The following is a 23,746-nucleotide window of genomic DNA, read 5'->3' on the forward strand; positions in this document are numbered from 1 at the left end:
CGTGGCAGAGTGGGTTCTCAGACTAACTTCCCTCTGGGTCAGAGGGTTTCAGACTTCTTTGTGCGACCAGCAGCCAAAAGTTGTTTGTCATGATTCCTGACATCAAAGACATCTCTGGGGAAGCAGAATCGGCCATGATTCCCTGTGAAGCATTTGGTTGTCACATGCAGTTTCTTCGTTCCCCGATTTTCTCCTGCACTGGAAGAGTTCACCCTATGGCAGAAAACCTAGGGTTGGTTTGAAAAATTGAAGTCCCCCTCTTCTCTCTGCCCTGAAACTTTAGAGGCCTGGCCCCATCAGAAGCCTCTAAAAGTCACACACTCGGAAGTCCCTGTCCTTAGAGTTGAGGTTTTCACTGAAGGGGCAGATAACCCTCCTGACTGTTTTGAATCCACCATCAAAACCTAATAAATAATGAATACTAATGACAGTGCCGAGACACCTAGCTGCACTGTCCTCCCCTAAAGTCAGAGGGAGAATTGGGGCTGCTCCCTAAAAATGGCATATGGCTCTCTAAATAAAGAGCTGTAATGCATTTTATATTTAAACCATAAGTCCATGGGCTCAAACCCAAGTGGAGATGGGCTCTGTTCCTTAAGCACCATTCTGGAAAAGTCATTGAAATATTTATCCAGCTTGCTGGGTCCTGTGCTGTTAAACAGCTCATTTCCTCAGCTGCACAGCCAGAGTGGGCCTGTTTGCACAGCACCTACACCTGGAGGGAGGCTGTCCCCAAGAAGCAAAGTAATCCTTCCAGAAGGTCGTCTCTAAGAAACTTCTGGAATAAGAAATCTGAAGAGGGTTGTTTTTAGAATACATGCAATTCAAAGATCATCTGCTCTGTCCACTGAGAGAAAAAGATAAAGGCCTGAGGTCAGTCTCAGAACCACGGGAAACAGATGCATGTTGTGGCCAACTCTGGGAAGACAGAAGCGTGCAGATCCCTGGAGCTCACTGTGAGTTCTAGGTCAGTCAGACACCCTGTCTTGATAACAATAGGGTTAGCCTCTGGCTTTCACACACATGCCCACGTGTACACGTGTGCACACGTGAACATACATACATACACATGCACACATGTACACGTGTGCACACGTGAACATACATACACATGCACCCATGAAAGGTGAGCATCAGTCTCCCCTCACCTTGGGCAAGTCATTTAACCTCTTTGGCCTAGTGGATATGGTTCCTAACTTATCAACTTTAGCCAGCAGATTGAATGAGATGATGTGACAAAAGCCCTTGTCAAGCTCTGAGGCTCAGAAGAGCTCAGAAAATACTGAAGACCTCTGGTGTTTGATCACTGAAAATAACCCATCAACACAAACAAGGTTTTGGTTTCTGACTTTCTGTCTTCATAGACTTAGAACACATGGCAGATTCCCAAGGTTAAGGTCAAATGACCCAACCAATGAACCCCAACCAATCACATCCCAGCATCAGGAATCCAGTGCAAGCAGGACCCACTATCCTGTTAGCCAGGCTCTCTGTTGTGGAAAAGGTAAATTAGTTCCTTGGCCTGCTAAGGCAATGGTATATGTACTTATGTATTAGCCTTCAGAACACAGAAAATAACCATGGTTACTTTTGAGTATCTAAACGGCCACATGAGAAGATAACAGACTTTTGGGAGGGGGTGCTGAACCCCCCTTCTTACTTGTTCATAACACAATGAACACTCCTGGAATGAAGAGACAGGCTTTGCTCTTGGGCTGCACTGTGGAGTCACTTAAGGTGCCTGGACTTAGGACCTGAACATTCTAAAATCTTAAAAAAATCAATAAGGACAGGATGTTTTTGCTATAGAAGTTTTATTTTTAGCTTCTGCAGGGGTTGGATTTTTTCCTTGATGAGCTTCAGTGACCCAGCACTTCCTAGATATCTTCCACCACTGCTCTTGGTCCCCTTGATCCACCGTCCCCAACTTAGTGAAAACTAAGACAAGAGCCCCTGGTTTTGTCAAGCTTTCTGTTGTTGCTCTGATACAACCTCCTAGTTTGTATCTGAATTTCTTAGTACTACTCATAAATATTCTAGAAAATTCTTTGTTGTGGTTTGGTCTGGTGAGATGGGGGTCTCCCTTTGTAACCAGGGTTGGCCTCGAACTCTACCTCATCCTGTTGCCGCCACGCCTAGCTGACTACACTTCTACACAGAATGACAATAGCAGTGGGCACATCCTGACTTGGGGCAGGGGGTATTTTGTTCCTCACCTTTGGGTCTGTTTTCACTACAGACAGACATTAGGGAGATACGGTCAATCAGACCAGTGGGCATCGGGTCACAAAAATTGATCACACAGAAGTGAGTTTATTTCCTTCTTAGAAAGGAGTGGCTTTAGCCTGGAATCTTAGTCCTTTTCTACTCTGATTGGACAAGGTGGAAGAAAAGGGCTCCTGTGACATCTCTTCAGTCACAGGATGAAAATTGCCATCCTGTACATGCCTGAAGCAAAAGGAAAAAAGAGGTAACTCCCCTGTGAGCCGTGTTACTGTGGGGAGGGGATCTGCTTACAGCCGTTTCTCTTCATGTCATTGCTGAGGTCTGTTATTCAGCTAAGAACCAGCCCTCCATCAAAGCTCAGGACCTAAAGAGGGGTTCCCACTCCCATGTGTGATAAGAGTCCTCTTCTTGGCTTCCGAGAGGACTTGGGTGACTTCCACTCAAAGACTGTTCCCGTTTTATAAACTATACAATTTCTGCTCTAAGAAAAAAGACTTGGGAAGCAGAGGCAAGAGGACCAGGAGTCCAAAGTCCTCCCCAGATACAAAGTAAGTGCCAGCCTAGCGTGAACTGAATGAGACCCTTCAGCAACAAGCAGTAAGGACAGGGTAGTCCGTCCAGAAGATTTTTCTCTGACATATGACAGGCTCCTAAATCAAGAGCTTGGCAATCACAGAACTACTTAGAATTGAATGCTAAAAGCATAAAAAAACTTAAAATCCACACTTATACAGCTATCTGGTTTCAAATCTCTCTTAAAACTTACTCAAAAGTATTGTGCTAAGCAATGGCACATGAGAATCCCTCAGAGTGGACATCTCCCTGGGCATTGAAATTGTTAAAGTAACTAGACAACTATGGGGGTGGGACCATGAGACAGCAGTGAAACACCTGGGTTCTGCTTGGCCAATGGTCACACTAGAAGTGAGTTTAAATTCAGTTTGGGGTCATTTGTGGTTATGTGTGGGCAAACATCTGTTGCTTGGCTGTCGCTATTTTTAAAAACCTACCTACTCTGGGGGGAAAAAGTGCAAAATCCTTCATGTGTTATTTTTAGGCTTCACCATGTTTAATTGCTTTGAGCTCCTTTCTGTGGATTGCTCTCACTGTGCCTGTAGCGTGAGTGAGCATCGGCTACCAGATCATATCTGCTCTCAGAAAAGCTTGTCCTCCTTAGTCATTCTTTCCCCTCGGTTTTTGTTTTCTCTGGAGAAGCTAAGCTCCATAGAATCTGTGCTGTGTGTTCACTCGGGGAAGGTAGTAAAATTCACTTTGTGCTCTACACTATGGATTTAGAGGGAGCATTCTTCTAGGCAAACCTAAAACAATTTTTTTTTAGTTTAATTCTGATTTAACCATTGCTTTACTGGTAGACAGACAATTGTGTTTTATGAAAACTGTCCTCAGAAATGCTCATTCACTTCAGGGTCAGGTGCATGGGCCACAAGAGTGAGATTATTTCCTTAACATTAAGTATTTATTATCTGAAATATGAAAACATTATATGAAATATGAAATAGTTATTTTATGAAATTTTAAAATGAAAATATATCTGCAAATATATATATTAGATATGAGAATTGTCACTCATTGCTGATGACTTTTTTAACTATTTTTTATTTCATAGCTATGAAATTAAACTTTATACAGAATATGACAGCTCTGTGGCCCCAGGACAGTGATGGCTTTAGCTGCTATTTCCTATAAAACTCTGTTTTTAGCTGGGAGAGAGAACTCGGTGGTTAACAGCAATGGCTGCTCCTGCAGAGGGCTTAAGTTCCCATCCCAGCACCCATGTCAGACAGCTCTCCGCACCAGCAACCCAGTAACTGCTTGTAACCTCTGGAGGGTCTGTACTCACATACACATGCTCACATGCAGACACACCCACATATGTAAAAAATAGTAATTAAAAATTAAAATCCAATTGTAAAGCAGAAGCATTAGCATGAGAGCCTTCACCTCCTGTCTGAAGGCTCAAGAATATTCTAAGACAGATGTCGTCAAAGCAGCACTTAGCTGAGCAGCGTAGGAGCCCTACGGTCACTCCACAGCCTCTCTTTCTCTCTCCTCAGAGCAGATAGAAAGCTCATAGGGGGACGGGGTCCAGACAGGGGGTTCTCTGTGGCTTTAGAGGCTGTCCTGGAACTTGCTCTGTAGACCAGGCTGGCCTCAAACTCACAGAGATCTGCCTGCCTCTGTCTCCGGAGTACTGGGATTAAAGGCGTGCGCCAGCAACGCCGGCTAGAGAGCTCATTTCAACACTGTCTTAGATGCCCAATGCCCTTCCAAGTAACCTCTGCTGTTGGTGGAAAACCAGAAGTAGAAAACTTCAGTGAATAGGACACCAATTGGAGGCACTAAGACTGGTAACAAAATAGCAAGAGTTAACAGCTGCTCCTACTAGAGACAGGACTATGTTGTTAATACACAGTATTGTTACTTTTACATTTTGTTTATGTGTCTGGAAGCATGCACATGTCACCATGCACTTGTCAGAGGACAGCTTGGGGGAGTTGGTTCTCTCCCTCCACCCTGTGGGTCCAGAGGATCAAACTCAGGCTGTCAGACTTGCTAACAGTTGCCTTTTCTCGCCATGTGAGAACTGTCTTCTCTGCCTCAATATCATCATTATTAAGTTGTTATTTTGACTATAATAGGTAGTGAAGCCTCACTTTGTCAGTTGACATAGGGAAAAAGAATTAGTGAAAAAGCTAATTTTAATATACTGTTACAATATATTTAATGTGTTTGTCACTGTAAATTATTATAGTAACATTCCATTATAACTCGGTCCCCTGTAGCCCCAACCCATTTGTAACCAATAGAACAGAGCAATGTATTTGTTTTGTCTTCCAGAAGGCACAGAACCTCAGTGTGACCTGCTTGCCACTTAATTGTGGTTGTGTGTGTGCATGAATACATGGTATGTGTGAGCATGTGTGTATGGGAACATGCCTGTGCAGCTGCGTACACACGTGCGTGGGAAGGCTGTTGACATCAGCTGTCTTCCTTGGTCATTATGCATCTTTATTCACTGAGGCGGGGTGTCTCAGTTGAGCCTTTTGGGGGATTATTATTTTCAGGTGTGTGACTTTTGTTTCCACTGCATTTGTTTAGCTCTGTGAGGCTGTGTTACTGTGCCTGTCTAAAACACCTGGTGGTCCTACTAAAGAGCTGAACGGCCAATAGTGGGGCAGGAGCAAGGATGGGTGGGGCTGGCAGGCAGAGAGGACAAATAGAACAAGAAACAAGAAAGAAGGAGCAGCAAGAGAACAAGGAGAGGAGGACTTCAGGGGTCAGGCATCCAGCAATCCATGGAGTAAGAGTAAGATGGCATACGATAACAGGAAAAGCAAAATATACTTACACGTAAAGTATTTTTATTTAAAAAAAATATTCCAGCCCACAAATGTGATAGAGAACTAGCTTAATGTTTCCTGTGATGGAGATTCAGAGTGCAAAGAAACCAAAGCTTTGTCTTGCAGGCTCAGCCATCATAGCTAGAGGGTGTTAAGGGAAGTTAGGCTCACCCATGCTGCAAGATTCATGGACATGCTGACAGAAAGAACAGGCCTCACGCAGCAGTCACTGGAGCTTTGAACGTGTATTCTTCTGCCCTTGATTCAGCTGTGTGATACTGGAGAGAAGACAGGGAGTTCAGCACTCAGGAGGCTGGAGCAGAAGGACTGCCGGGGTCTGAGGCTAGCTTGGGCTACAGTGTAGGGCTGTTATTATTGATTATTATTATTAATAAATGAAACAACACAATATAAACCATATCTTCAGAGGAAAAACATATGTTAGGGAAGCCCCACAGACTACACTTGCAGTGGGGGTTGAATGGGCTCCCTGAAGCTTCAGCAGAGTGTGTCAAAGCTGCTTGTCAGCACTGACTGTGTAGCAGGCGCTCACTACAGTATTGCACCAGCCATCTGGCGACTAAGATGCCATCAGTCACAAGCAGCTACTGGACACCAGCAGGTAGATGAACTGGATTGAGGCATGCTGGGGGCACAAAACCCACACAGACTTTCAAAGATGTGTATATAAAATAAAAAGGTGGGAAATACCTCATTTTGTATCGACAACAAGTTTATCCAATGTTTTGAAAAGACTAGGTTAAATAAACCATTATGAATGTTAACGTTGGGCTGTCAAGATGCTCCGGCAGTCAAAGGTACTTGCTGCCAAGCCTGAAAGCCTGGTGACTTGATTGGAGCTCCAGGCCCCATGTGGCCGAAGAGGAGAAGTTGAAGCAGCTCCTCCAAGTTGCTCTCTGACCTCCACACAAGCTGGGGCTCACACTCTCACACAGAGACACAAATGAATTAACGACTGGCTTAGCTGACAGATGTTCTGGCATTTACCACCTGTTTGTTTACAAAAGTAAAACAATAGTGGCTATTGGAAAATTCTACATCTTATGTGCGCATTGTGTTTCTGCAGAATGAGAGGCAATTGCTGCCCGGATAATATAAAGTGGCCATGGGGCACAGTGGTGCATGAATGCTGGGTTCCACGACCCAGATGGTCAGTTTATGACTGCAGCTGTGTCTTCTGAAAGTTCTAGCAGTGAGTGATAAGATTGATTCTGTGTACATCCCTGCTTCGTCTGCTGGAGCATGTATACAGTGAGGTCACGTGAAAGTGTCTAAAAGAATAAGAGGAAGAGGAGGAAGGGGAGGATGAGAAGCAGGGGAATTGAAGCAGAAGGAAGATGGGAGAACAGAGACGGGAGAGAGAGGTGCGACTTGCCAGGATTTTCTTAAGAAATGTGCTTGATGGTATTACAATATGGGCTTGGTCTCTGGTTAAGACAGCCCCAGATCCCCAAACTGCATAGGTTCAAGACAGGGCTGTTACTGAATCTCACTTCCCTCCTTCGAAGGGCTAAGGGGTCATTGTGGCTGAGTACATACTTGGTGTGGGCCAGATAGAGCAGCGTGGCTTTGTGGCTTTGGAAATGGAGGGTAATCACAGCTACTGCAGTAAGTTCACACTGCTGCAACAAAATCCCATAGACCTGGAACCAAGACATAGAAGGGTCATGTCTGACAGTTCTGAAAGCTGGAAAATTGGAGTGGGCCCACCCACTACCAGCAGGATGAGGATGGGTGGGGGGTCTCTTCATGTCTCAGATGTCTTCATGGGACATAGAGAGGGGAATAGGGAGAGAGAGGGGGAAGAGTGAGAGAGAGGGGGAGAGAGAGAGAAAGAGAGGGAGGAAGAGGGAGAGAGAGAAAGAAGGGAAGAGGGAGAGAGAGAGAGAGACAGAGACAGAGACTTACTTGGAGATAAGCCCTGTTTAGCCTGGAACATGTAGACTAGGCTAGCCTCAAATTCCCAGAGATATGCCTACCTCTGCTTTCCCAAGGCTGAGGTTAAAGGTGTGCACTACTACACCCAGCAAGAGAAAGTCATGTAAGGGCACTAGTCCCACCCTCGTGACCTGGTCTTCACCGAGTCACCTTCAGAAGGCCCCATTCCTTACCAACCCACTGGGGATGAGGGCTCTAACGGAGGAATTTTGAAGCAGACACAATATTCAGTTCATTGACACAAGCTTAAAGAGCCGGATCTGAGATGATTTGCTATGTATTCTAAAAGGCTGTGCTGGACACAGCTTTGGTTGGAGACCCAACAGCTTCCAGGAGACTTGTCAGCTCTGGGTGTGCAGGGCTTGGACCAGCAGTCACAGAGACATCACTGGGAGCTTGTTGGAAATGAGGTCCTGGGTCTCTCCCCAGACCTGCTGCCTTGGAGACGCTGGTTGATGAGAGCCCGTGGGGCTTCCCAGCACACTCAGTTTGTGCAGTGCTGCCAAAACATTAAAATATGAGTTAGACAACCTCTCTGGCAAGGTGTCCAAACATCCAGAGGTCATGCGTGCATGCAAAAGTGTATGGGGGAAGCTGATGATGACAGAGAAGAGAATAAGATTATTATATAGTGGCTTTGTAGGGATTAAAAAAAGGGGGGCAGAACCAACTGTATGGTAGAGAAAGCTTGGAGAATCAAAACTAGAAGCTTACCACTAGCAGAACTTTTTGGAAAATGTGTGGCTTCCTGCTGCTGGTGCCCCAAAGTGGGTCCACTCACTCACCCAGGCACGGGCAGTGTCTCTCCAGCCTATCCAGAGGACGGAAGCTCAATGTGCTAGCTGTCCATTGCTGACAAACCACAACTTGAAAACCCTCGGTTTAAAAAACACCCAGATATTATCTTACAATACTGTAAGTCAGCATGCTAATCTCCCTGGGCTCTCCAGCAAGAGGCTGGCCAAGCTAAGCCTGACCTTGAAGTTTTAGGGGGCTATGCCCCTCCAAGGTCATACAGGTGGAGTTCCACAAACTTAAGAGAAAGCAGGCCCTGCTTCCTTGCTGGCTGGCTGCCAGAGCGAGCCTCGGGACATCGGGACTGCACTCTCATTCTTCAACTCCCAGAGCGATGGCTGGCTCACTCCAGCCTCAGGCAGAAAAACTCAGCCATTTTTAACCGTCTCCATTGTACCAACTAGGATCATCTCTGCTGGCTGACTTGAAACCAACTGATTAGCATCCTTAACTACATGCGACAATCCCTCTATTCTGTGTTCCACAGACAGCTCACACCAGCTTGCTCGCTCACTGCCCCGGTTATTGGAATAGACAATCTTGGGGGTCTCTTTTAGGAGTCTTCTTCCTATACCTCACTACTGCTTCCTGAGTGGCTGGCTCGGTAATTGAATCTCTCATGGTACAGAATGAATGTGGGTGTGGAAAGAGGCCAAGGATTGCATACTGAGGAATGTTGTTCCACATAGAAACCTGAAGCCAGGGGAAGGCGGCCTCTTAGCAACCCTGCCCTCCATCATTCTAATAGCTGAGGCACCAAGGTCAGCCGGGAGACACGGAGACCATGATGAAGTGTGTGGGAGATCCATGCGAGGGAAAGCTAGCCTGAGCAAGAGACCTGAGGAATCCTTCCATGATGAGGACATGGAGGGTGGCTGTTAGTCCTGTGTGACTGAGCTAAGGAGTTGGCACTGGGTTCGGGGTGTGTAGAGGAAGGAGATGCAGAAGCCTGTGAGGACTGTGGGAATCCCTTGTTAGGGGATATTTGCAAGAATTCTGAAAACAGGTCAGAGAATAAGCTCTGAGGTGGGAGCAGATGGCATAGGGGTGGGGAGAGAAATCATAGCAAGCAAAACAAAATAGCACAGAGAGCAACAAAAGGAATGAAACCAAAGGTAAGTCCACAGGTTCAAATCCAGAGGCTGGGGAAACTTGCAGTGAAATAGACAGCAGCAGCAAAGGCTGGCTTGAGGTGCAAGGAATATAGGTTTTCTCCTGTGTTCCCATCTCTCTCTCTCTCTCTCTCTCTCTCTCTCTCTCTCTCTCTCTCTCTCTCTCTCTCTCTCTCTCTCTCACACACACACACACACACACACACACACACACACACACACACATTCACACATCTTGGCACTGGTCATTCTCTCCTGTCATCCCACCAAGTTTCTTCTCTTCTCCCAAAGCTCTGCCTCCCTTTTCTAAATAACATTCTTCTCTCTGCTCTCTGCTCTGTGTCTGCTGCTCCTGCTAAAATGAATCTCTCCTCGTCAAGGTCTCAATTACTAGGTTCTCCCTGTAGATAAAACTCAACACCATCTTTTGGCGCTCATCCCATGACCACTCTGGGACCTTTAGGATATGATGTTCTTATGCAAACTCCTGTCTTCCTGTGGTGCCTAAGACCCTCTCCCTTCATCTTTCTCTTGGTAGTTTAGCCCCTTAGTCTAGCCCGGCCCTCTGCTTACTTCATCTGTCTGTCCTCAGTGTGGCCTTCTCGTTCAAACATTCTCTGTGCATTCCAAAGCTACCGCAGACATTGTCCTGCCACTCCAGTGATCCCAACACAAATATCCAAAGCTGAATCCTGGTGCCACCCTTAACAACATCCTCCCCTGCTGCTAATGGTCAGAGACTGGCAAATCTGCCCTGCCTCTCTCTTCCATGGCTCACATATTAATTCCTATCTTCAGGAGTCCAGTCCTACAGCTGAGGTACTTCTGCTTCCGTGTCTGTCTGCTCCTGGTCATCTATACACTTTCAATGGATTTATTTTTCCAAATGACCCATTAGATTGCTAGCTTCCATGGCTCCACTAGAACCCATAGCCCTCATGTTAAGGTGAAGTCATTTCGGGTTGTGTAGGCTGCCACACCCCACCCTCCAGGAGCTGCCTCAAACCTACACTCTGGCTCTACTGGAGTTGGCATGATGACCTGATCCACAAGTTCCTAGATTTGCTCTCTGTGATGTCTTCCCTGGAGTGGGTGTCTTCCCCCAACCCATCCCCACCACCTTAGGTACTTCCTCTAGAAAGCTTAAGGCTCCGCCCATCTCCTAAGAGTCAATCACATATCACCTGAATTAGGAACCAAGTCTCTTCTGAGTCCCCTGGTGGTACTGGCCCATCTCCCCAGGCCCCTTTCCTCTTGTTCTCTGGGCTCTGAACAGATGCTTATCAGTAGCTATGATACCCCTCTGCTCTATCATGTGTTCTCCGCCACCAATGACCCTAGAACCCTCTCTCCCAGCTCCAGGGTGGGCACACAGCCTCTGCTCTCTCCCAGCTCCAGGGTGGCACACAGCCTCTGCTCTCTCCCAGCTCCAGGGTGGCACACAGCCTCTGCTCTCTCCCAGCTCCAGGGTGGCACACAGCCTCTGCTCTCTCCCAGCTCCAGGGTGGCACACAGCCTCTGCTCTCTCCCAGCTCCAGGGTGGCACACAGCCTCTGCTCTCTCCCAGCTCCAGGGTGGCACACAGCCTCTGCTCTCTCCCAGCTCCAGGGTGGTGCCTCACCTAGCTCCTGGAGTTGGAGGACCCGTCACAGTTCTGCGGGTCTGCCTTTACCTGTGCACATCTGTTCATTTCCTTCCTGTGTTCTCAAGGTTGATGTCACAGGAGCTAAGAAAGTTCTTAACCAAGCCACACAGACCTCTCAGAACACAGTCACCTTTGCCACGGTTGTTAGAATCAAAAGAACTTCAGCTTTTCTCTAAGAATTTTAAAGTATTAAATGTATACACAAGCAGCAGCTCTCAGTTCTGCCTTTCCAGCTTGTTAGCCTGGCATGGGAGGTTGTCTCCTGGTTCATGAGAACGCCCAGGAGTTTGGTTCTACTAGGTCTCTGGAGTAAATCTGCCTGGGCTGGTTCATCTTGCTGTGTGGATCTCTTAGGCCCAATCCCTTCCTGTTAGAACCGAGCTTGCTTTAACTTCAGGCTTCATTTGTTATTTCTTACCTTATCATTAATAATTAGTGCAAATTATTCTGCCCCTACTCTGTTTAAAAAAATAAAACTTTTACAGAGTATTTTATGTACTTGTTAACTAAGATCTTTTAAAATTCTTTTAAGGAGTCTCCTTGGAGGCCATAAATATTAAGTCACTCAATCTTTCATTAGAGGACAGTCCTATGCAAGCCTTTATTATTTTATTTGCTCTTTTTTGCTTTGGAAAAAATATATATAACTAGGGAGTTGCGAATCTTGTCCTCCTTAAACAGCGTCTGCAACTCTGGAATAATTAGCTCTGTTCTTCTTTGCAACGTTGTTTTAAAGCCATCTTATGCTGTTCTCGAGCGAGCGGGGCTTCTCAGATCCTAAGGCTCTGAAACCATATACCCTCCTCCTGTCACTTGGTACTGACCACTGACGGTGTGCAAGGCTGAGAGCTAATCTCCAACTCACATTAAGTGTAAATATGCAAGGGATAGAGAGTGTGTCCATTGGACTTTTCCATAGGCCCCCTGTCCCTTAGATGCAGCAAAATGTGGGAAATGCTGCATCTCAGGAAATCAGCATGGGATTATGATTACCAACAATATTTAAGGCTATGTGTTGTTTCAAGAAGAAGTGGTTTCAGTGTAAATACACTGCTCTTCTAACAGAAAAGGGCAGGGAAGCCAGCAAGGAGACCACGTTTCTGAAATATCCAAAACTAGAAGGAAGCAATGGGAACATGGAAGCTCGTTTCTTCTAGAAAGGGTATTTTATTCCAAACTGCTTATTTGGACAAACGCTTGCTTTCGGGAAATAAATTGCTGTCAATGGGCTTTTACCTCTTATGCTTAGCCTCTACCAAGTTACTGACTTTAAAACATTTTGTATTAAGCTGGGATTTGGTTTTAATCTCACCTGGAGTTCTGAGTCATCCCCAAAGCTTTAGTAAACAATTCACGTGTGTTCATGCATGCAGCTGAGAAAGAGAGGATTTAAGACACAGAGACTCAGCGCTCTGAATCCAGTTTGGACAGAGAGCACAGAAACCCATTGCTAGACAGACCACAGTTCACTTATTTGGTGATTCACTGTATTGGTGCCAAATCCGCTGGACTTATTTGGACCATGATATAAAACCCCCAAAGCTAAAAAAAAATATGGCAAGCAATGAAATAGCAAAAATAATTCAGCAGAAATTCTGTTTTCTAAAGTTGGCATTTTATTGTAATAGGATGAAAACTCAGTAACTCTCAGTCTACTCATGGAGTGATTTTTAATTTCTTATTTTCTATTATTTCAGAGTGCATACATGGAGTGATTCCTTCTAGAGAGGCTCAGGGCATGTTAGGTTCCAAATTATACTTTTTAATGAAATATATATTCATGTATATATATACATATATATATACATATATATATGATTTTCTATTGATGTGCTTCTATATATACTTTATGATATCATTTTGTCAAATAATTAAAGCTTTTTGCTGATTCAAATATACTTAAAAGGAACCATCCATATTGTAGCTGTCATACCACATAAAATAGCTCAGTGAAATCTTAAATGATACCTTCAGCTCTATGGCGTTCACCATTTACACATTCTGCTGTTATTAAATGACTATATGACTCTCTGAAAAAAAATATGGCTTGGCTTCTATCAGCTATGACAGAGTTTATTGCATTTGTTAGAGCAGTGGTTATGCAAAATTTTATGAGGGTAAAATGTTTACTAAGCACCCTGAATTTTGTGGGTGGGGGCGAGAGAGATTTTCAGCTTGCTCCTTGTAAGGTCCACAAAGGATTTCCGAAGTTAAAGTTATGGGATTCCACATTCTCCACAGGACATCATAGAAATATCCAAAGAGGACACAGTGAAACATCCGGTGTTTGTTTGGTCCTCTTAGTGAACAAACGTGAAAAGTGAAACAGTCGCACAGGTGCTGCAGGGGGAGAAAAGTGTAATTAGTTCCAGACAGTGGACAGCAGGTGGCTCGTTTACATGAGTGCTAGTCACTAGAATTGCCCCACCTGTGCAGGTACCTGTGCAGCAAGGAAGGAAGGAAGGAAGGAAGGAAGGAAGGAAGGAAGGAAGGAAGGAAGGAAGGAAGGAAGGAAGGAAGGGAAGGGAGGGGGAGTGAGGAGGAGGGAGGGAGGGAGGGAGGGAAATGAGAGAGAGAGAGAGAGAGAGAGAGAGAGAGAGAGAGAGAGAGAGAGAGAGAGAGAGAGGGCAGAGAAATAATCACTTTAGAACTATCATACATTTCAAATCTGATTCGGACAATGGAGTATTACAAAGGAGGGGTAGGTAATTTTGACTTAAGAGAATTGTTAAGTACATTTTATTTTGGAGATGATTCTATAGAACAAACACGCAAAACCTTTGGTTTTCTGCAACTACTTTCAGTTAGCAAATCACCCAAAGACTTAAGGGGGTCGGGGGAGTCAATAAACCGCTCTGTTTTCCCTTGAAATGGTTGCTTCACACTAAACCAAATATTACTTTTTAAATACACTGTAGGAACTTCCAATCCTGTTATGGACACTTTTAAATTTCCCCCGTGCAACAAATTTGTTAGACTGTCACACAGTAGCAGTTTAAACAAATCTTTTCCCTTGCAGTTTTTTTTTTTTTTTTTTGATCATGTAAATTTTAGTGTCGCTCTAGGGGAAGCCTGGAAGTGAACGTTGTAAACCTTTCCTTTAGCTCTTGGTGAGGGAAAGTGTTCATTGTCTCTGAGATGAGCGCCCTAGGTGGGAAGGAATTCCTCCTTTCCCTTTCCCGCTGCGGGACTCCAGAATTTTACCCAAAACCCTGAAGATGCCCCGAGGTTGAGTCCCAGCTGTGGGCTGGCAGTTCGCGGTTCCTCAGTAAGGAGAGGGCGCTGGTTTGTTTGTTAGTTTCTGGCTTCTACGTGCGCGTCGGGTGGCGCAGTGACAACCTGCTCAGATCCAAGGATGCCAGAGGCCGGGTTTGGAAGCTTTCGTTGCTGTATCATTGTCGTCGGTGTTCGAACTTAGCTAACTCGGCTGTGCTGACCTTGAAAACTAAATTCGGTGTGTGTGTGTGTGTGTGTGTGTGTGTGTGTGTGTGTGTGTGTGTGTGTGTGTGTGTGTGTGTGTGTGCTTGTGTGTGTGTGTGTGTGTGTGTGTGTGTGTGTGTGTGTGTGTGTTGCTCTAACTACCTAGCTTTGACTTCTGCCTGGGAGACAACGCGAACCCCCATGCAGGTTTTGGGGTTTTAAGCCGGGGGCCTGACTCTGAGGAGTTTCCTTTAACCCTTAGAAGGGCTTATTACCCAGAGTCAAAACTCTTTCCCTAGAGTCCAGGTCCACTGTTGTCCCTGTCTCTGTGTGTCCCTGGGGGTGCGCTTGTCTGTGGCCCCAGCAGCACTGGATCTGAAGTAGCTTCTTAGAAAACTCATTTGAGGGAAATCTAGCTTCCAGTGGCCACAAACTCGCCAGGAGAGCCGGCACCTCCAAGCTTGGACCCAGCTAGGGGAGCGGAGGCTGCGGGTGGTGGCCGACTGCAACATCAGAGCTTCAGGCAGGCAAGGTGGAGCGTTAGGGAACCTTTGGGGATTTGACACCTGCAATGGGACTTCTTTGAAAATAATTTTAAAAGAAAAGCACAGAGAATTTTTTTGTCTACCCAAAGCTCCGGACACCCAAAAAACATATGAGAAATACTGAGCTTTTCCGTGCTGGCACGATCCTTGTGAGGAAAGGGAAAGGCCACCTGGGAAAATGCAGAAGGCTGGGGAATGTGAGGCCACTTGGGCTTTGCCGGTGCTCGCTGCACACCCGGAGAACTCACGGTCCTGAACTAGCGTAAGGTGGAACTCAGGCAAAGAGGTTTCAAAGGGAAGAGACCCGGATTTCGGGAGATGGCGACAGTCTGTGTTCCACCTCCCTCCCCCAACGCCCCCGACTGGCCAGGCTACCACCTCTGAGCGATGGAGACGCTTAGGTGTGTTCTGATGGCCACTTGTTAACGTTTGTCCCCAAACTTACAAACTTACAAGCCCACCCTCCACGGGCCTCCAGGAGGGACAGATCCCTGTGCAGCGCGCCCGCCGGGGCGTGCCCAGTGCCCAGCGCAGCTTCCAGGCCGCCGAACAAGGGCCGCTGCTGCCCCCTGGCGTCCGCCCTGCGCCCCGCCGTGTCCCCGAAGGCCTGCCCAGCGTTCCACGCCGCCAGGCTGCCCGCCTGGGGCAAGAGAAGCGGCCCTAATGCCCAGACCAGGCGCCTCCGTGCCAGGACCTCCACGGCCTCTTCCTCCTCCAGTGACACAGGCCGCGCGCGCGCGCGGATGCGTGAGGAGGGAGGACACACTTAGGGACCAGCCAGGGACCGAGCACAGAAAGGAAGTGAAGGGCTTCGGTCACATGTGGAGAGTAACGGGCTCCGTGGACTGGGTGGTGAGATGTCCCGGAGGAAGTAAGTCCCTAAGGGACCCACGGAAGGCACGGGCCAGCTGCTCCGGCTGGGGACAGCAGTGGGCCGCGCGCCAGGCGGGATCGAGACCCTTAAAGCTCCGCGAGAGCCCCCATCGTGCGCAAGCCGAGCGGGTTCAGCGCCTGGAGGGGAAGCTCCGGCCTTTCCCGGGAGCTGGAGGGTGGACGAGGGCTCGGGCGATCGGGGTGGCCTGCCCGTACCCCGCCCCGGATGCTTTCAACTTTCTTTGCAGTCTAGGGTTCTTTGAGGCCTTGGTTAGAAAACTAACTCCTCTTGAGCGGCTGCGCACACTCAGAACGCGGCGCGCTGCGTAATCAAGCCGCAGCCCAGCCTCAGAGAAAAGACACTAAATAAAACAACTCTACCAAGGAGAGGAGCACAGGCCGGTCTATTTAAATGACTCGGTGCCACTTCGCCTCGGCTGCCAGCCAGGCCGGGATAGGCGCTCAGAGCCTCTCCCACCCGGCCATCAGCCCTCCGGCCCTCTTGCGGCCGGATCCCACCCTGTGCTCCCGGGACGTGGAGGCTTGGCTTGCTGGGGACCGTTCCGGGACGCCAGCCCTGGTCCCTAGAGCCTCGCTATGGCAGCTATGAGTCCAGGGCTCGCAGGGCGTCTCCCTCCCGCTGGCCTCCTGGCCTCGGGCTTTTCCCGGCCCAGCTCGCTGTTGCCAAGTCCGACCGGCCTTTCGATTCCTGTTTCAGGGTCTCCGGGATCTTGGCCGCCGGTGGCGCCGCTGCGCCCCACAAACCCACCCAGAGCGAGTGCAGCAGGACCACCCCGCGCGTGGCAGCCGGGCGTGGGGTCTGCACCCGGGCCGGGCTTCGGACAAGCGTGGCGGCGTGTGCATGTGTGTGCGTGGGTCGGCGTGGGTGCCGGAGCCAGGGGCGGTAGGGGCTGCCACCACGTCCCGGCCGGGGCTGCGTACAGTAGCGCGCGGGGGCGCGCGGGCCAATTCCAGGAGCGCGGCGGCGGGCCGCGCCCAGGCTGATACCGGAAAGGCCTGTGATTGGCCGCCCGTCGCCCCTATGCAAACGAGCTGAGGGAATGGAATTCCTCCGGCCGGGCTTACAGTAAAAGCACGTTCATTTCCAGGCACTCTCATTCATAGAGCCAGCGGGCGCGGGCAGGACGGGCGCCCCGCGGCCGGACCCAGCCTGGGCACCACGCTGCCCGGCCCTGCGGCTGCCACTGCATCCTGAGCTCCCGGGGACGCACGAAAGTCACCCTTTGCGGCTGGCTCCTCCTCGATCTGCGTTGGACCTCCTTGTTTTCCTTTCCTTTTCTTTCTTTCTTTTTCTTTTTTTTTTTCTTCTTCTTTTTTTTTTTTTTTTAGTTTTTCTTTCCTCACTTTTGAATGAACTGGCTCCTAAGCTTGGATGTTTCAACTTCTCTCCTGGCCGTGAACTTTTCTCCGATTGTTTCTTTTGACAACTGCGGGAGAAAGTGTTCCGGGGTTCCCGGAGAGTTGGTGTGCGTGGCAGGGTGCGTGGGAGTGAGCGCGGGCGCGTGTAACTGGAGCCTCCTGGTCTGTGGCGCTTCCTCCCGGGCCCGCTCCACCTGCTGCGGTTACACGGTGCTCGCTCGCTCGTGGGTATTTGTGCGCCCCAGCAGAAAAACCAGCCAGCCAGCGCCGGGCGACGTTGGAGGAAAACCGTCTTGCTACTGCCAGAGTCTGGGCTGACTCACTCAACCAATGTAGACAGTGGCTGGCTTCGGAGAGTGCGCGTCTGCTTGTGTGACCCAACTTCGGCTCAACTCCCACCAAACCACAAGATCAGCCACAAACTTAACCAACGTTTCCAAACCCGAGGCCTCAGATGTGGGAAGCTCTAGCCTGAGCGTCATCGAGTTTGGTTTTTTTTTTTTTTTTTTCGGTTAGATAGAGGTCTTTGTAAAGCTAAATTTTCTGCACTGACCATTTGTCCAGAATTTATTGAGAAAATAATGACAAGGGATCTACCCCAGCCTTTCAACTACTGAAGCTGACTTTCAAGGCTACTTAAAAAAAAAAAAAAAAAACTTCAGTGAACATTAATGGATTTCTGTTGTGTTTAAATTCTCTACAGATTGTATTGTAAATATTTTATGAAGTAGATCGTATGTATATATTTACATATACGAGCAATACATTACTAGCACAATCTTTTAAAGTTGTGGCTCTCTCGCTTTTGAGAACCGAAGAGAGGTTTTCGTGATAGGAGAGGCCCCCTGTATGGAAGACACTCCTAAGTTTTGTATTTTGTTGGGAGTTTAAACAAAACTGACCGGCGAGAAAGAAAAGCAAGCTGACAGGCAATTAACTGCTGGGGCTTCCAAATCTAGTTTTTGCTGGTCATTTTTTTTGTTCTGCGCATAAATATTTCAGGACGTGTACGGGAATTTTGCCTCCGGGACCGTTTGTAATAGGCAAAGACTGAACTTCAACTCTGAAAGCCAGGCTCCTTTGGGCATTTGACTTTGGATTCTGGCTGCCCACTCTTAATGCACTAATCGGCCAGTTGTTAGCCCTGCTTGGCTGTGAGGCCGATCCGAGTAGCTAGAACTCAGTCGGGAACTGTTGGTAATTTAGTCTCCCTCCTCCCCCACAACCGTCCGGTAGTAATAAAGGCTCCTGAACTTGTATGTTGGTCTCCCGGGAGCTGCTTGCAGAAGATCCGAGCCCGTGTTGCCGTCTAGTAGGAGCTGTTTTCAGGGTCCTTACTCAGTCGGCTTGTTGTGATGCGTATCCCCGTAGATGCCAGCACGAGCCGCCGCTTCACGCCGCCTTCCACCGCGCTGAGCCCCGGCAAGATGAGCGAGGCGCTACCGCTGGGCGCCCCGGACGGCGGCGCCGCCCTGGCCAGCAAGCTGAGGAGCGGCGACCGCAGCATGGTGGAAGTACTGGCTGACCACCCGGGAGAGCTGGTGCGCACCGACAGCCCCAACTTCCTCTGCTCCGTGCTCCCCACTCACTGGCGCTGCAACAAGACCCTGCCCATCGCTTTCAAGGTACTCCGGCCTGGAGAGGGTGGTGGGAGGACCGGGAGAGGGCCGGCCGATGCCCAGAGTCAGCCTAGAGGGCAGAGGCCAAGCGGCATCTAGAGAGAGGGTTACTGCCTGTGGAAGCCTCTGGTCCTTCTCACTGGGTTTGGGATGTGGGGATGCTGCGTTGCCGTGGCGACCCTCGGGAGGGACCCACTTAGCCAGTTCCAGAGGCATCCAAAGAGGGTTTTGGCTTTTGGTTTTTTAAGTCAGGATAATCGTAGGACATCTACCAAGGGCCTTACCTTTGCTACGAGCTAGGAAAAGTTACAACCTTGGAGCGGACAAACCCGTCTTCATTCGTAGGCTTCTGGGACCTCCGTATGAACACCCAGACCGTTTTGTGTCTCTCAAATGAAGGCATCAGGGAATAAAAAGAGAGAGAGAGAGAGAGACGCTTTAATACCTTCCGGTCACTAAAAATAAACCAACAAGGGAAAGCTCCAGGGGATGCCGCACCGCCCACCCTCCAGCGCACTTTTTTTTTAACTGCCCTATAGGAATCGGAATGTCCAAAGTCCATGCAGGTGAAGTTAAGTTTGCCAAAGTTCCAAGGAGTTTTTGTAACCTGCTCCTGCCAGAAGCCGCAAGTAACAAGTCCTGTTGCTTTTTCTGGAACCTTCCAGAAAAGTAAGCCCCAGGCAAGAAAGGTGCTGAGGTGTCTTCCTACACCTGGGAAGGTCCAACCCGGCAGCATTTCTGTTAGAGGAGGGGGCCCGTGTAGATGCCGCAACTTGAAATGGGCTGCTCACTTCGGTCCGGTAGCTTTTCACCCTGATCTTGCCCTGGCTTTGAGTTGCTTCTAAACCTTGGCCTTCAGAAGCGATATATAAACAACCCCAGGCGTTTTTAAAACAACTACCCTACTTCTCTGGCAGGGAGCTTGAGGAATTAAATTCCCTTCTTTGCTCTTCTTCGGCGGTGGGTTTTAAAAGGTACAGCTGAAAGCGCAGTGGCTGTGTCAGGTCCTGTTCTTTTAAAAGGATGTTGTAGGAGTAAGATCCAAGCTGTAAAGCCAAGCTGCGTCTTTTTGTTTTTGTTTTTGTTCTGTTTTAGATGAATAATTGTCCTCTTTAGGAGGGAGATTGATTTAATTTAAGCTTTTCATAGTTCCAGGCCTCAGCTAGACCTTGATCTAATTACGACGAATAACGTTCACTTTTTGAAAAGTGCTGTCCCCAGTCCTTTTTTATGCTAAAAACGCCGTCCATATTTTAACAATCACAGAAGTAGAATTTCCTATCGACTGTGTTTCTATATAGAATTGCCACCTTCACCAGTTTCTGAAAGCCACTTTTTAAAGGGTAGGGTTGGGATTGAGGGTCAGAGCGTAGGCAGGCACTTGGCTTCTCCCTTTCAGTTATTTGGAAAACCATCCCAAATCCTTCAGGAAAACAAAGTTAACTGGAGGTGTGTTCTGCTCACCCTGAGAGGGAACCTTAGGTCACTGTCAGCAGAGAGAAATCAGGCTTGTTGTAGTCAACAAAAGGAACATGTAAGGTTGGTTCTCCTGTGGAGCATAGAAAGGGACTTGTGCCTGCCTTGGGGTAAAACTGGAGGTGTTTTCTGGGCTGTGTTTTTTACTGTGTAGGAAGCCCAGTTTATCAAACACTAAATGATTGATTTTTAAAAATTGTCTCCAGGAGTTGAAGCAATGCAAAGTCTTGAACTACATGAGAATGTTTATTTTCTTTTAAAAGAATTCGAGATCACACATACTGCTTTTACAAACCTTGGAAAATTCCTTTTAGCGAAAATAATCACAGCCATAGAGGTTCCCTTTTATAAATGATTTTGGAAAGCCCACTTCTAAAAGAATCTCAGTTTGTTGTCCTGAGTGACAGCCAGTAGCTATGACAAAGGTCAAGGTGTATGCAGCAGGTGTGAAAGGTTCAAGTGGGTCTCTTGGGAGTGCTTGGGGGAAAGGACAGGGTAGCAGAAAAATCAGACCACTCGATTAATATCTGTCACCACTCCACCACACAGAGAGAGGCCACTTCAAGAGTTCAGCACCTTGCTAAACTGAGACAGTAGGTAGAATTTTCAGAGGGACAGGAACTTTAAAGGTTGCAAAACAAACCAGCATCCTAGCTTCATTTTCTTGGGATTCCTGGCCCTTGTCTGTACCAGCTTCTACCAAACGCCCTGAAACAGTTCCTACCAAGAGTGTTCCTCTACATTTTAGATTTGAATTAAGGCTTGGGAATCTCTTTAGAGGTTAATCCTGCAGGAATTAGCTTATTCCCCATGATAAAAACCAGATTAGCAGTGCTGGAGTCTCATCATTAGGGAAGAGCAGCTTCCGGAATCTTCTGGAATTTTGTTAAGTCCTCTGCTTTAATCTTCAGAATTATCAAGAGATTTAAATTGACAAACTCTCTTGAAAATAGATCTAAATTATCGTAATTGGTTCTCCGGGGTATCCTCTCTCCCTCTTTCCTCCTACAGACCGTTTATCTTAGCATAGGAGAAGCAGTCAGTTTCACAGATGAGAGTTGTGAAGTCGGCTACAGGCTAGGCGGTGTTGGCAGAAGCAGCCAACAAAGTTGTTTAGGTGACTCCATACAGATTTAGTAACTCTGTAACAGTACAGTGTGTTTAGGCCCTAGTACACAGAGCATAACCATGCTTTCAAGGGGGAGTTCAAAGGCCTTGGGTGCAGATGGTATATGTTTTTCATAAAAAAGAAATCATGTTTCTGGCATGAAGGTCATGGTCCCTAGCTATGCATTAAACGCCACCTCAGGTAAACGCTGTTTCAGTCCACAGCCTTCTTTGAAACTCTGGAAGATTAAGAAATTTGCAGTAAATGAATTTTAACTGTAGTTTCAACCGGTAAAATTGTTGGAAAATGCCAGTTTCAGATTGTGAACAGGCTAGCCAAGAGCAGTGCTGGGAAGTCCTTAAAGCATAGAAGAGAGCTGACGTTTTGCCCAACTTCCTGATACTTGGAGAACAGAGAAGTTCAACAAAATATGAGCTATCTTTGGCCAGCAAGTCCCTTCTTGTCTGTTTGGTCTGTGCGAAATGTCAATGTTTGTCTTTCCTTACCTATTGTTTATAGCTTTTATTGCAGACTCTGCTTTTTATTTCTGTTTGAAGTTAGATTTTTTCTCATTCTTTTTATGTCACCTCTCAATGGCAAAATCTGCATCAAATTGGAAGACATCTTAGTTTTAAGTAAAAAAAAAAAAAAATTAACCTAGCCTAAGTACGCTTGTCATTGGATGGATGAAATAAAATGTTAAATGTCCCTGGATTTAATTTGTCTCCTTCCCTTCCGCACCAAAACTCCTGGGAGATAAACCAGAAAAGAAGTGATAACTGAGCCCCCGGATGCCCTACTCCCCTTCCCTTAAAAATGGAAGTGATGAAATTTCAAGTCCTAATTTTTAGACCTTTGAAGTCCAACATGAGCAACCTTTTCATAGGTAGGCACCGTGGTCCTTTCACGCTGTCTGCATCATTCTGGAGGGGCCTCTTGGGTTGCTCACACACACACACACACACACACACACACACACACACACACTGTCACACACACACACACACACACACACACACACACAGTAAAGAGGTAGCTCTGGAGCAACAGTGGTAAACCAAGGCACACAGAGACACAGCAGCAGGAGTATGGTGACTCGGCATGTCTTTGAGGGCTCATGGAACAGGCTGTATTTATTTTAACCTCTTAGGAGATACTGGCTCCAACCAAGAGCAAGGCATTCAGTTTGGAAGCTCAGTTGTAGATCCAAGGCCCTGGATGCCCAATGTTGTGTTGAACTAGAAAAGCTTAGATCTCCACAGTGAGAGGAGGGTGAGGAAGTAAAGGGTTTTCATGGAGGACATTTCAACACTGTGAGCTAATTGTACAGGGGGAAGTGAAAAAAAGAAATGGGGGAAAAATAAAGAGACTAAAAAAAAACAGTAGAATTTATGGGAGTAGAATTTTGTAGGATTAGAAAGGTTAATAATGATCAATTAACTGATCGAGGAGATTTATTGCAATGATGTTCTTTGAAACAAAAGAGTTGTCATATTACGTATCTTAATTAAAGGCCATCAAACACTTGTGGTGGGATATAAACTTCTAATTACAGACTGCTTAGAGAATAAGCGTTTTAAAATCTCCTTTGTAGAAAACATGTCTAACAATTGGAATGAAAGGGTTAAAAACAGAGGCAAGAGGCTCTGTCCTCTTCTCACAAAGCAAGTTCCTTAACACAGATGAAATTAAAGAGCTAGCAAGGTACTTACCCAGTACCCAGAGCAGTGTGTCCTAGTGATGTCCCGGGGTCCTGCCTGCCCACTTCTTGGGGCAGCTGGGTCATTTCCTGGCATGTTCTTTAGAACCCAAGAGATGGAGCAGCCACAATGAATAAAAGACAGCCAGATAGTCATCTGCAGGACAGCGGGCGGCCGTAGGGGACATGACTAAGCACACAGTGAGGATGGCAAGCACAGGGGCTGGATGTTGATATCAGATTAGCGAATCTGTGGCAACCTTATTTACATACAGACAGACAGAGAAATGTTCCTCCAATAAATGATGCATCGACTAGTATGCAAAAAAATGAAAACCAAAGTAACAGTATATTGAGAAATGCTTGCTACTATCAACTTGTTGTTTATCACGATAAATTAAAAAAAAAATCACCGCAGACTGACAATGTTATATCAGAAATGATTGGGGAAAAAGAAAACTGAACTTGAGGCATTTGGATTTGAATTCCATGACTACTTTGAAATTGGAACAAAGCAAATGTTAAGC

At 47.2% G+C, this 23,746-nt stretch overlaps 1 protein-coding gene and 1 long non-coding RNA gene across 5 annotated transcripts in view; one reads left to right on the forward strand and one right to left on the reverse strand.

Moving 5' to 3' along the window:
- Runx1 (RUNX family transcription factor 1) overlaps positions 1-23,746 on the forward strand; it is a 221,850-nt gene that overhangs the window by 114,981 nt on the left and 83,123 nt on the right. For 2 of the 4 annotated variants that reach the window (XM_027415623.2, XM_027415622.2), the window contains exon 3: positions 18,689-18,942. In XM_027415623.2, the coding sequence (XP_027271424.1) occupies positions 18,689-18,942 (254 nt within the window). Of the gene's footprint in view, positions 1-15,518; positions 15,936-17,417; positions 18,943-23,746 lie in introns of those variants that run through there. The other 2 variants (XM_027415624.2, XM_035444306.1) reach the window with 2 other exon arrangements.
- LOC107980209 lies at positions 12,693-23,481 on the reverse strand. The gene is made up of 3 exons (XR_003485322.2): positions 23,233-23,481; positions 19,221-19,324; positions 12,693-13,439 (listed from the first exon to the last, which is right to left on the reverse strand). It is a non-coding gene; the product is annotated as an uncharacterized LOC107980209 (long non-coding RNA).

This window comes from Cricetulus griseus, chromosome 4 (genome assembly GCF_003668045.3).
Source record: "Cricetulus griseus strain 17A/GY chromosome 4, alternate assembly CriGri-PICRH-1.0, whole genome shotgun sequence".
Lineage (NCBI taxonomy): Eukaryota > Metazoa > Chordata > Mammalia > Rodentia > Cricetidae > Cricetulus > Cricetulus griseus.